Source organism: Hetaerina americana, unplaced genomic scaffold, assembly GCF_022747635.1.
Source record: "Hetaerina americana unplaced genomic scaffold, ioHetAmer1.1.p SCAF_54, whole genome shotgun sequence".
Lineage (NCBI taxonomy): Eukaryota > Metazoa > Arthropoda > Insecta > Odonata > Calopterygidae > Hetaerina > Hetaerina americana.
Genome location: NW_027287139.1, coordinates 1,890,846 through 1,904,803, shown reverse-complemented (window position 1 = coordinate 1,904,803; position 13,958 = coordinate 1,890,846). Strand labels below are relative to the sequence as shown.

Here is a 13,958-nt window from a genome sequence, read left to right as displayed (position 1 = left end):
AAAAAAACTCACACCGAAGCTAGGCCTATCCACACTCCTTCCGCACGAGGAAGTTGATGATATGGGAACACTAAGTTGCGTTCCTAAGGCAATAACCTTACCTTATTAAATATCTCTCGAAGTCGCTCGGTTTTAGCTCTCTTCAAATAGCCAGCGGCTCCCTGGAAAGGAAAAGGATGATAAAATCAGTTTCACCATTGCAAAATGAAATAAAACAAGTGTTTCTAAATGTAAACATACTACCAAGGCCCTTTTATCAGTTTTAAAATGTAGCGTTCGATTTCATTTTCACATTCCCACCGGCTCCTTCAAAAATTAGAAGTAACTGGTCGTTCCAGTTCTTGATTACTGAATGAGTGAACTTTTTGCATCAACACCATGAATGTATTTCGGCATAACTTTCGGCTTCGACGCATAGTTGACATCACCAGCTACCTTCTCCCAAGCGTCGAAGCCGGAAGCGGTGCCGAAACATTTTTACTGTGGAGACGAACAGAGTCTGTCCCACAAATATTTAGAGTGATGCTCATCGTCTTTTTCGACTCTAAAGGCGTTCTCCGTAGAGAGTTCGTCCTTTCCGATGCAAAGAGAGTGAACAGCAAGTTTTGCGTGGAAGAAGTCCTCGACAGTCTGCGGAAATGAATGCAACAAACAACGCTTCAGCAGGAAGGAGATGTTTGCCGAGTGGATTTGAGGCTGCGCCACGCCGTCCCACACCGCCTTCCTAGTGACCGAGTAACTGGCCAAGCACAAGGTGGTAACGCTGACCCAGCCGCCTCCTACAGTCCCAATGTGGCACCACCGGCCTTCTTTTTGATACCAAGAATACAAGGGAGCTTGAAAGGCACCCATTTAGGAACGTCAAAGAGGTGCCTGAACGAGGTTCCCGTCGGTGCCTTCCAGGAAGCGAAGTATGACTACCAGAGGTGCGTCGGTTCACAAGGGTGTGATAGTGAAGAATTTTAATGATTTCCACTTTGATCTGCAATATATAAATTATTTTACCCGGATTTACTCCACTTATTTTTGGGATGGACAATGTATAAATTTCACTCATCCAGGGGCCGTGAATTTTCACAATGCTGAGCCTGAGAGCATTGAATTCATGATCCAGTTCACGGTGGCAATGGGAAAGACGTAATCCTGTCGTGGCTGCAAAAGGTCCTGCAGTTTCCACAACACGTGATCTTTTTGTAAAAAAAATAAATTCCGGTAGACACTTCCTTCTCCGCTGAGGCTTAGATACGCCCAAAATATCAGGAGATTAACTAACCCGTGACATGACACATACGTCCCCAGAAGCACAAAACATCACGGGGACAATTCACTTGCCCCTTCACCAGAAACCACCATGCCCCCGCAGTCAACATCCATTTCCAATCCATTAAAAATTCAGTATTTCCTAGATATTATCTTTTCACGGTGATTCTATAACTTAAACTAGAACACATTGGTGAAAGACAAGAGTGATGTCACAAGTTACGAACACGTTGGCAACGGGGGAAGTATACCACCAGGCTTTGAATCATTGCGTTTCCATATTACTACAGAGCCGCAGAAAAACAACTTAGTTGCACTCCTTCGATAGAGCGCGATAAAACCGAGTTCAAATATATTTTGAGATGATTTTTATCTTTCAAAAGATGGAAGCCATGCCAAAATACTTGGCAGTAACAATAAGAGCACCGGCGTTTAAGTGTTCTTTACCGGATTGCGATACGTAAATAATAACACGTTGTAGCAGTACGGAGCAAAATAGCTGGATGCAACAGTAAAGCAATAAATTCTTTACTTCCGGCATTAAATAAACACCGACTCTGTGGGTAAATTAACATATCAATTCAAGGATTGGATCTGTGTGAATTGCTTTTCAGCCAGAGAAAGGCATATTCGAACTTTTAACGAAAAAGGTCGGTGTTAAAAAATCAAATCGAGGTAATTTCTAATCGTCAAAAAGTGATCGCTTGGTGATCAAAAGCCAGAATTTATTTTTATTAACCAGTTGATATTTTTTTTAGACTTTTGCTGTTTTTTTTCTCATTCGAGATTCCGAAACAGATGGTTTAGCAAAAATTTGGCGCTGGCGCGCTAATAAACAGACACCAAGCCCCCATGGATTGGTGCCTTCACATTCATTTGCGTATTCTCACAGGCGCACAACATGCGAGAATCAACAAATATATAATTTCAACCCTCGCCGCTATAAATGCATGAGTGAGCTCCTTTTATACCTGTACACAGTGAAATAAAATCGAACAAATAAGGATCATCACCCATGTTTTCAAATGCTGATGTAGATCGATAATTGTGGGAAGTGGTGAGGGATAGCAATCATCGATCGCAATTAAAGTAATGCAATAAAAACGAGCTCATATTTTACGAGTAATTGAGATTCGATAACTACGCGAAAGGCCCAATTTATTATCACACCGCAGACGACATCTCTCCGGATTGGGCTGAGCGATAAGCGCCGTCATATTTTCATTGTTCTCCACTAATTTGACGAATATGAAAACCTCTGAAAAAGTACTCGTGATTGCGGAAATTTACACATCTGCCAAATCATTGAATGCTAATAATTCGCAACACAACTCGGATTTAATTAAGAACATGAGTCATCTCAAAAGGAGTGCGGCAAGTTGTCTCCGAGGGTATTCTTTCATTTGGATCCAGAAGTCTCTCATTGGACCATGACTTCTTTTGATGCATCGAATGGAATTCGATTCCCGATTTTCTTCGGCAAATTACAATTAACCGAAGTGAAACGTACGTCCCTTCGTGGGGTTTCAAAAATATTTTCCTCGATCAAGATGTTAAAATCATCTGAATTTGAGAAAATAACCACTCACTCTCACCCACTCACTTGAAGCAAGGTGATGGCAACAAGGGCGAGGTGAAAGGGCATTCAGCAATTAGTGAACTGAATATCAGTAAGAAAGCGCACTACTTCTCCATTATTTATACAGCCAGTAAAAACATCTACCACATAAGATAAAATATGCATAACCAATGAATACCACTAATACAACGAATAATATTGAAGCGTCTTTCTATCCTCTCGAAAAGAATTAACATTTGGCTTCCAATTTCTGATCGTAAGACGAAGCCAGGGGCTCAATATGCAGTCAATATCCACGGGTAAATAATTAGCACTAGTTTTGGTTTGTTTTACAGTGGATATGTCGACCAATTTGTCATCTTGCAACTTTAAGAGATAAGGATAATCCGAACAGAGCACATTTATATTTGGAGATACCCGATATTGCAATTTAATTTGGAAAATAGAATTGAATTTATGCTATCAAACGACAATTTAGAATCATTTATTTCTATTGCAACATGGATTCCTTATGCATAATCTCAAATTAATGCATTTTCATATTATTTTGCATTCGTCAGTTTTCAAAATTCATCTACTGTCACGATATCCTTGTATTCCTATAGGTTTTACTCCTTCATTCCTTCGAAAAACTAAATGACCAATGAACCCTTTTGCGAGAAACGAAGTTGCGAACCTCTTCAGATACTTATACGTTCGGTATGAATCAATTGCGGACAGTGGAATAAAGTGTGAAATGCATATATGATTGCAAATATGTGCGAAAAAAGATGAGACTGGTCTTTACACGCGCGAACTGCTTGACGGATCACAATCAGTAAAATGTCACCTTCTAGCGGCGTCTGTGAGAAGTATTATACCGCCTTACTCGTGGCCTGAAAGCAAACTTTTCTAGGCACAACAGCGATTCTTGTCTGAGCTTCCCGCACAAATTCTTGGGTTAAGTGAGAATGAAGGTGTTCGACATGTAGCGCGTGTGCATTGATTTTTGTTTTAACCTCGCTAAAAGCACAACTGAAACTTATGCAATGATTCAAGAGGCAATCGGCAATAAATCTGTGAGTGGGACACAGTGTTTTTGTTGGTGTACAACCGCTTCAAGTCTGGACAAACCTCGACCGATGAAGAACCGAGAAGTGGACGACCATCGTCAACGATCCATCCATTTCCAATGGCCATCAGATTCCTCAACTTCTTACGGCAAACCGTGCGATAATGCCAGTCACGTATCAAGTTTGGGGAACACAAATAGTGCATCAATTCGCAGGCATAACTCCCATGTTGATAGAATCGTGAGCGGTTGAAGTGAATTGAAAAATTTAGATGCCCCAGAAATAACCGGAAAGTTGATTTGAAAGGATGCGATAAAACTCATCCCACACTAAATACTTGGAGCGTGCAAAATTTGCACGTCAGGTTAAGGTGGACCAATTTCTTCCCTTGTGACGCCAGAGGTTCTCGTGGAAGATGCCGGCCCCCGCGCGGAGTTCAAACACTCAGTCGCATAACGCACCCAACTTTATTCGCAAATCCGATTTGTGCGTCCCCATCAATCACGAATTGAATTCGAGAGAGATTAAAAACAATTAAAACGTAATTTATTTATTAAACAATGCATTGACCAAGCGACCGAAGCGATGACGTCTCTGAAAATTCTCTCGCTGCGAGCTGGACTTCCTTTTAGCGTGGCCCTGCGACGGCAATCTTACGGGGAACGCGCGTCACCCACAGCGGGCCAATGGAGACGAGCCCGCAAGTGGCCTTGACCGGAAATGCATGGCCTCGCCCAGAAACTAACCACGAAAGCGTCTCACGGAGAAGACAAGAATTAATGAGCCCGTTGCCTGAGGGGGGCATGACACATTACATATACAAAAATATTTGACGCATTCACAATCGATGAAATTTGTTATTCTGAGTGAATTTTCATCACTCTCCGCGCACAACTGGCGACGCGGGCGGTGAGTGATGAAAACATTGCATCAATGATGTCACTGAACGCTGGATGATGGAATATTTAGCGTTTAGCTGGCACGCGAGCGACGCCCCCCGAGATCCTCTCCGTGCTAAGGTCACGAAATGGCGAGGCTCGCAAAAGTACATGCCCCTGGGACTTTAGAGGGCAAACGTTTCCTTGAATCCGACCCCTGACTCAATTCCGTCTATCAATCGACAGGTTATTTATATTCCGATGAACGCTTCACTAAAGTATAGTAAGATCTACGTAGATAAACGCTTTTCGAAAACTGCCCCAATAAATCCTCGTCCAAACTGATTTATATTGATTCGGCTACGTCACCTGAAGTCATCCTCAGCCTCTGTGAATTATATATTTGTTCATGCATATCCATCAATCCTCCCTTTCGGAGTAGGCAGTGTCTGGAAAGGTCTGATATTATGCCGTGAAAGGAATCAATCTCTCGAAATAATTTCTTCTTCGACCACATTCACCCTTGACTTTCTCGGTCCCTTCCTCTTAAAACCATTTAGCCTCTCGCACAAGCATCTGTTTGGTGATATCCAACCGCTCTCGTATTAGTAGTAGTATTATTTAGGAGAGGCGACCGACAGCTGAGGTCATTTGCGCCATTGGGGACGGATGGGAAATGAGGGAGGGTGGAGAGAAACCCGGCGTCGGGTAGCTACCTCCAACCACTCTCTCAACATGACCAAACCAACCTGGCACTCTCCTTTCAAACTTGTCCATTATCGCTCCACCCTACCCACATAATTTCGTGACCCAGTATATAGCCGACATTCATGCTTATCCTGGCATACACTCAAGTTTCGCTTTCAAGTAATATAATATGGGGAGGAGGACGACACTTTCATGCACTGTGCACATGCACCTCCAGTCGACAGCATTGCATTAACAGTGCACGGCATTTTGCAGAGTATTTATATTCATTTTTAACATACTTCCCCTATTATCAACAATTATTCCGCCTTCGTTGCCTCATTATCAACCCTACCATCTCGCTCATTCTGCCAAGACGTACATACATAACCGTCTTCCTGTTCTCTATCTGCTATCTCTGTTCAGTCTCGCTGAGCAATCATTTTCCCCGCTATTCTTATCTAGCACAATTTAGTGCTAGACGCAATCACCCACATCTCCACTGCCTGCGTTACCTCAAGGAAGCTCTGCAGGACTATCTCTGAATCCTGTGGGCTCTCAGCCAGCAGCACTTCATCGCCACACTTTTGAAGGACGGGAGCAGATGCATATGCAATCCGTACACCAACCTTGTCCTTGTATCCATCCCTCACACGTCTGTCCACGACAGCATTGGGCAGCCATGGTGACACTACGTATCCTTGTTTCACACCATGCTTCATTTAAAAAAATCTCGGATCCATGGCCCCAATCAACCATACCCTCGCCTCCCTATTCCAATTCATCTAGACTTGTTAATGATAGGCACAAAAAACCTGATAGTGACATAGTTATAATGAAAATCTTCCGATGAAAAGCTTACCCAGCGCACCCAAGACCTCGGAATGGAATTCAATAGCGCTCACAAGGATAATTATTTTGCTGCCAATCGTCATCTAACACAATTTAGTCTCGGACGCATTCACCCTCGCATGGGTAACTCAAGGAAGCTCTGCGGGGCCCCCTCTGAATCCTTATCCCAAATCTTCCATCGGTGGCACATATTTTAAACCAGGTTTGGTCCCAAGGGTGGACCCCTTCCTCTTAAGTCGCTCACACGAAATTCGAATTGGACCCGAATATTTTGGAAGAGCGGTTTTAACAGTCAGCCCCGAGATGCTAAATTAACCGTCGGTGGGCCCAGCACTTGACCGTGAACTTTCAACATTACTCTCGTTTCTCTTAAAGAAAGAGGTCTGCCAAGACGCCGCCAAATTACAGACTAACATGGATGACTGCTGTTTGGATTCATGTACGAGGGTGGTCCCATAAGTACCCGACCCAACAAAGAAAAAAAAAAAAAAATTTTTTTTGGAAAATATGTATTTATTTTTCAACATAATCTCCTTTCAGCTCTATACACTTTTCCCAGCGATTTTTAATGCGTTCGATACCATTTTCATTTTAAGAACTATCTAGCTCCTCAAAATAGCCATCAACTGCACTCGACATCACTTCTTCACGGTTGGAAAATCTTTGACCACCGAGCCATTTTTTCAAGTTTGCGAACAGAAAATAATAGTCCTTTCTTCTTAGCCAAATGCGGCCGCTTTTGCTTGATTTCTTCGCTCAAACGTTGCAATAAGTTCGCATAATACTCGCCGTTGATAGTTTTTCCTTTTTCAATGTAGTCAACGAAAATTATCCCAAAAAACCGATGCCATGACCTTGCCTACAGAGGAAACGGTCTTCTCCTTCTTTGGAGGCAGTTCTCCCTTTGGAATCCATTGTTTCGATTGCTCTTTTGTCTCGAGTGTGAAGTAATGGACTCGTGTTTCATCCATGGTTATGAAACGGCGTAAAAATTCTGCTTTGTTGCAGTGAAACTTTGCTAAACACTCAATAGAAACTTCTTCACGACACTGGTTTTGCTCGAGTGTGAGCAAACGCGGCACCCATCCACCACACAGCTTTCTCATGTCAAAATTTTCAGTGAATATGCGATGTACCACACTTTTTGAAATGCCTACTATGTGTTCTGGCTCGCACACTTTCAGTTGACGATGATCCAGTATCACTTTGTGGATTTTCTTCACCGTTTCTGGAGTCGTCACCTCATTTGGTCGATCAATGCGATGCTCGTCTTCACAGCTCGTGCGACCTCGTTTAAACTTTGCTACCTATTATTTTACTGTTGTAAACGAAGGAGCAGACTCACCCAGAGTAGAATCCAGCTCAGATTTTACATTGGTTGGGCTGAGGCCTTTCAAATAAAAGTATTGTATCCCATAACGATAACCCATATTTTTCCATTTTCACAAATTCGCTGACAACGTTCACTATTGATGGCTGCCAAACAAATAGTGAACAACATGGTGTCTCCAAACTTGAAACATAAGCTTTATAGATTGAATACTTCCTAACACAGGGATATTTTTCAAACAAATACCACGATCTTGATGTTAGGCTGGGTACTTATGAGATCACCCTCGTAAATGGGAATCGTTTCCCAAACTGCGACAAATGAGTCTGATCGTTAGTAATCACGCCTTCGGTCGGAATAATGCAAATAGCTATTCATAGAAATGCGCTCCGTGCGTTGGAGTCTAGCGTGCCCATCTGCAAAGAGATGCTCAAGACTAGCAACGTGACATTGTGAGTGCACGAATGTTCCAACGGGGCAACGGATGAAGCAACGCAATGATGGACCCTCATCTGCAAAGTCTATTTCTCAGTATAACTTGTGCTTCCCTCCTTGCGGCCCAAAAGACACACCCGAGTCCGGGCCACCATTAGGGCCATAGGCTTATTTATCTCCCTGATGACCCATGGAGACCCCACGCGCAGGGAGTCCACCTGACGCCGTGCACCAAGGGCTACGATTGAAAAGGGCCGGGCACGAGTCGTATTTATGTTGGAACTATATCTTATTCGGATTTCCGTGGAGGTATAGAGAAAAGAATAATGACATTTTCAGGTGATTTTGAGGAATGTTATCAAATTTTGACCCGCTGAACATTTTTTAGCTACTCAAAAAAGTCAATTATTTGCCAAATTTGCCAAAAAAAGCCACGTTTTTCAAGTTCTAGGAAAGCAAAGTTCGTTTCGATTGGTCCAATTTTTTGGCGTATTTGGATCCACAGGAAATATTCTGAGAAACAAAAATAATCAAAAACGAACTTTAAGTGCATTCGCAAAGGATTTGATGACGATTTTGAAGGCTTCAACGCTCGTTCTCGGAATCTTTCTGGGCGGGAGAATAGGTAAGTCCAAGGCTCTTAAGAATGGGGAAGATTTTCACTTCGAATCTCTCGATGAAAACTTATGTCACAAAACTGAAGACGCTAAAGAAAATTAAGCAAGGATATGGGTTGAGCGGCAGACTCTTGGCATGTAAATATTTAAATGCATGAAAACATACATTTATGTTTATCAACAAATCTATTTTTCCTATGGTGTTTCGACCTCTTGAGGTCACCTCCGGAAACTCCACTACCGGCAATTGCTACGCGACACAACAACGAAAAATCCTAAATCATGACTGGAGCTCGTTGATTATGAAGAGATTACGAACTGTCGTCGCAAAGATCTTCTGTGCGGTGCGTCACAGATATTTACTGTCGACAGCAACTTTTCCTCGGACTATAGCGATACTAATTTCCTGAAGACAATTAGATTCTAGTAAAAGAAGATAAGATGAGAATTAACTTTTATTACGGTGAGGAGTTTCCAGAAGAATGCTAAGAATCCCTAACCGGTCGACTCCCACACTTTTCATATTTTTGTCATAATAAACACGTAACACCCAAATAAAACAACACAAGCGAAGCGTAGGTCGCCGGTGTTCAATCTGAGGATCCCCCCCTCTTAGACCGCGCGTGAGGTTCACATGAAGGCGGCTTATTCGAGGCCCTCTCCGCGCCCCCAACTCAATGGCCGCCAATCGTGAGAAATTACACGCACGAATAAAAAGGAAAAAGGATTGGTTTTGTCCCATTAAGCACACAAGAAACATCAAAAATCGAATTTCAACATAATATGCGACTACCATCATGCCTTAAAGATCAATTCGGTATTCTTCCCTCCTTTTTCACAGCTGCGCAGGGTGCGAAAGGGCGGGGGCGTGGGGGTAGGGGGGTTAGGAGTTGCCACGGCCGATTGCAAGTCCCTCGCTGTTCGTTGCATCACAAAACGTGGCCTCCGTGATAAAATTTCCACGCGAATCTCACACACCTGGGAGTAGTTAAACACTGAATTACACGTTCACGACGCTAAGTCATTTGGAGTGCGCCGCCACGTGCTCTGCACGACATTCCGTGCAGCCACTCTGGTCTAGGAGCTTTGACACCAAATCTCATAAAGCCTTTAAAAACCACAGTTATCAGCAAGAGTGTTGGTTCAATAGGTGAGGGTAGGGCTCACCTAGTATTGAACCCGAAGACGCGTGACATTCGCATTTGCCCAGGGTAATAATAAGGAGGCAGTTCCGTGTTCTTTGTGCCGCCTGTGTGGTTTCCCAGGAAACCCGAAAACCCACGCAGCTTGGGTGGGTGCCCAGAGAGGTGCAACCGTCAGTAGTCGAAGGCTGTAGCCACTCAACTACCACGTCCCATTAGGGTTCCTTCCGGAGTGGAGCATGAAGACAACCCACTAGGTGAAGCCGTCACATTTTCCAATGTCTCACTTCCTCTAATTTTCGAATTTTCCAGTCCGGCGTCCGCGAAAGTGAACTGCTGTTTTGGCAATGTTCGGTTCAAGGTCAAAGCAATTCCGCGTCGCGATGACGGGAAACCCTTCTGGTGAAACGTCTGCGAACCGCCCCTTCCCGCTGAAAGGATCCGGCAAATCGATTTTACGTCACCCACCAATCGAAAACCAAAGATAGATGGAATTTTAAAAAATGCCCACTTTTCGTTTTTCAAATAACATAAGCAGCAGCATGACAAAGTGTTGACCAAGCCAAATATGAAGAGGAAAAAGTATACACCCCATTAATGTATGCACACACACACGGAAAATATATAACATTTAAGTTCGACCACTATTGATATAACGCAATGATATTGAAATTCACGGTATGTCTAAAAGAAATGATTAGGGGGGCAGTATGGCCAATATTTTTTCCACTAGTGTCACCAAAAGCTGTCGCACCACCTGGCAAGGATGAGTTGGTTCCTAGGCCCACGCTCCCGCACGATTGGCCATCGATTGATTGCCATTCGTAGCAGAGGGGCGATAGTGGCTTTGGTGCAACTGCACCACTGAATATACGACATTGGTGGTGGTATTTACATCGTATATCATTGGTAAAGTCTGTACGATGAGACGAAATCATGAAAAGCAAATTTAGCTCTAGTGCATACCAAGGCAAGTCGTCACGCAGAGAATGACGCAAATAGTTTTCGCAACTATTTAGAAGAACGGGCATCACATGACGAAAATATTTGGGAGTGACCCAGGATTGGAACTCAGTGTGCAGGGAGAAGAGAGAGATGGGAGTAAGGCGAGAGAGAAATATGGTGTTCCGGTGCACAGAATGAACACGGCAACAAACAAATAGTTTTTTTTCAGCTTAACTGAAACGGGTACGTCAACACCATCTCATTGTGCAGAGATACACGGGTGAATCGCTTATACTACCTTGATCAAAAAGTTCCCGGAATAACCACCGTGTGGCGCTCCCATCGTTCCGATTTGAGTTCTGTTTTTTTTGTTAAATTGGTACATCTGTTGTTGATATTCCCTTTAAATCTTAGTGTCATAACTTGACATTTGCAAAAGTTACGTAGCCAAGAGTACATCTATCTCTGTGTGTGTTGGCGATTTTTTACAATTTCAGAAATGGATTTAAATTTGCAACAACGAACTTGTATTAAATTTTGCGTAAAAAACGGATTTAGTGGCGCACGGACGTTGGAAATGTTGGAAAAGTGTTTCGGCAACGATTCTCTAAAAAAAACGGTCGTTTACCAGTGGCACGAGCGGTTCAGAAGTGGTCGTGAGTCAATCGAAGATGATGAACGCAGTGGCAGACCATCGACATCGAAAGTCGGTGAAAAAATTGATAAAGTAAAAGAAATGTTGGTCAATAACCGCAAATTAACCATCAGAGAAATAGCGGAGGACTTGAACATTGCCTATGGATCCGCCCAAGACATTGTGGTTAATGATTTGGGTTTCCGTCGTGTAGCAGCAAAGTTGGTGCCGAAAGACCTCAATTTCATGCAAAAAAGAGACCGTGTTGACGTCGCAAAAGACATGATTTGCGAGGCTGAATCCGATCCCACATTCATCAAAAGGATCATTACTGGAGACGAGACGTGGGTTTATGAGTACGACACGCAATCCAGACATCAGGCAAGTGAATGGCGTTCACCAAATGAGCCGAGACCAAAAAAACACGTCGTTTTCAGTCAAAAAAGAAGGCAATGCTGACGGTTTTCATGGATTACTACGGTGTAGTGCATCATGAATTTTTGCCAGAAGGCCAGACAGTAAACAAAGAGTATTATTTGGGCGTTATGAGACGTTTGCGTGAAGCAATTCGCCGAAAGAGACCAGAAATGTGGGCAGAAAACTCGTGGATTTTGCACCATGATAACGCACCGTCGCACAGTGCTATCATTATTCGTAATTTTTTGACAAAAAATGCAACAAATACCATCCAACAGCCACCGAATTCACCTGATTTGGCTCCCTGTGACTTCTTTCTGTTCAATCGAGTTAAAAAACCATTACGGGGAACGCGTTTTAGCAGCCGAGAGGAAGTAATGGAAAAATCGCAGGAAGCACTGATGGACATACCGAAAACCGAATATAAAAAATGTTTCGAGGATTGGATCAAGCGCTGGCATAAGTGTGTTGCAGTCGATGGGGATTACTTTGAAGGGGACAATATAGATTTAGATGAATAAACTTGTATTTTTAATTTTCTGAATAAATTCCGGGAAATTTTTGATCAAGGTAGTATAGTAATTTAACGGTCACGGTTGGTTTTCGATGGCGCCAGTATCTAAGCTCTAAGACATTTCTAAGCCCAAACTAACAGAACGTCGCATAAATACTCTATCCCATCAGGTCAATGAGCTATCTCCCATTTCCATTCTAAAGCTTATTTAACGGACGTAACGGGGTATTCTCTCGTAGGTCATATTGTGAATAGAGCAAAAATTTTCAGCCAAACTTACAGGGAAAAGGACTCTAATTTTCATGGTTTTACATTGACTCAAATAAGGTACCTCAAGAGGCAAGGCGGCATAAATGTTTCAATTTCGAGGCTAAAAATTCAAAACTTTATTTTCCGCTAAGCAGGATGATGGCCATATAAATAAATCCTACAATATGCACTACCGCCGAAATAGAATATGAACTTAAGAGAATTGTGCCTTCGAATGGAATGTACGTCAATGTGACAGACGTAAGAGTCCTTCCACAATTCCTTCCACCTGGATGACACAGAAAACTCATCACAAACTGGAATTCCGTCGGGCCTATAATTTCTTACACTCATCAACGCACGAAAGGATTTCTCACTCAACACACTTCCAATTGGAACGGCAACAACATGGCTAAAAAATACGTAAATGTTCCATCAATGGTTCCTCATTTCTCTCTTTATACATATATTGAAAATCATCCAATCAAACGCGAATTCCGAGTGAAAATATTGGTGTAATAACACTGTTGTTTATTAATACCCGTTGGGGACCGCCAGCATGCTGTTAATAGGCAGATTTACCCATGAGGTTGGTGATGTGTGCCAATCGTCACGGAAATCACATTGTCCCCAACGAATTCACCCGTCGTTTTACAATTCACGGAGTAAGGTCTGAAATACGTGAGACCATTAATTCGTATTTTGCACGATTCGTGAGCTCTCAAGATCGATTGTTTCAGGCTAATAATAGATGCTGCAATGGGCTTGATGGGGGTGGAACATTTTGGGACTCGTTTCCCTCGCTCCGCAGCGATCGTCTTCGACAGTCGAAGCAAGAGCCTTCGAAGCTCAGCTCGGGCAAAGAAAGCAGTCCCCGGGTTTGCGAGAGCGGGCTTATCTATGGGCTACGATACCTTTCTACCTATGACGATACCTATGAACACGTCAATTCAAGCCAGAGGAAGAAAAGCCGCATCGCCAGAGGTACGACATGTTACTAAATACTCCACACGCTTTGCGAGTCACCGAGACCACGAAACCTTGAAGAAACAGCAAACGCGGTTTCCAAAAAATTGGAAATTAATGGGTGAGCAGAATGGGCGAATTCCGACGGAAATCAATGAGACATGAACGAAGGGCACCGCAGTCAATCATCTCCAACATCCGTAGAGAAAGGGAGCAGGCATGATCACTTCAAAACATTTGCTATCGGTATTTTTCCAACACTGCGCGGGCATGGAGCTCAAACGCACCGACTCGCGGCAATCCTCAATCCGAGAGAGCTGAGCGAATATCGGCGAAGTCGTCGGCAGTCACAAGAGGTCGAAATGTGACCATTACATCAATCCAACGTCATATATCTTCGG

At 43.2% G+C, this 13,958-nt stretch overlaps 1 protein-coding gene across 4 annotated transcripts in view; it reads right to left on the bottom strand.

The window, feature by feature from the left end:
* The window catches only part of aralar1 (calcium-binding mitochondrial carrier protein aralar1), an 88,355-nt gene that overhangs the window by 43,573 nt on the left and 30,824 nt on the right, over positions 1-13,958 (bottom strand). For all 4 annotated transcript variants that reach the window (XM_071593283.1, XM_071593285.1, XM_071593284.1 and 1 more), the window contains one exon: positions 102-161. In XM_071593283.1, coding sequence (XP_071449384.1) covers positions 102-161 — 60 coding nt within the window. The remainder of the gene's footprint in view (positions 1-101; positions 162-13,958) is intronic.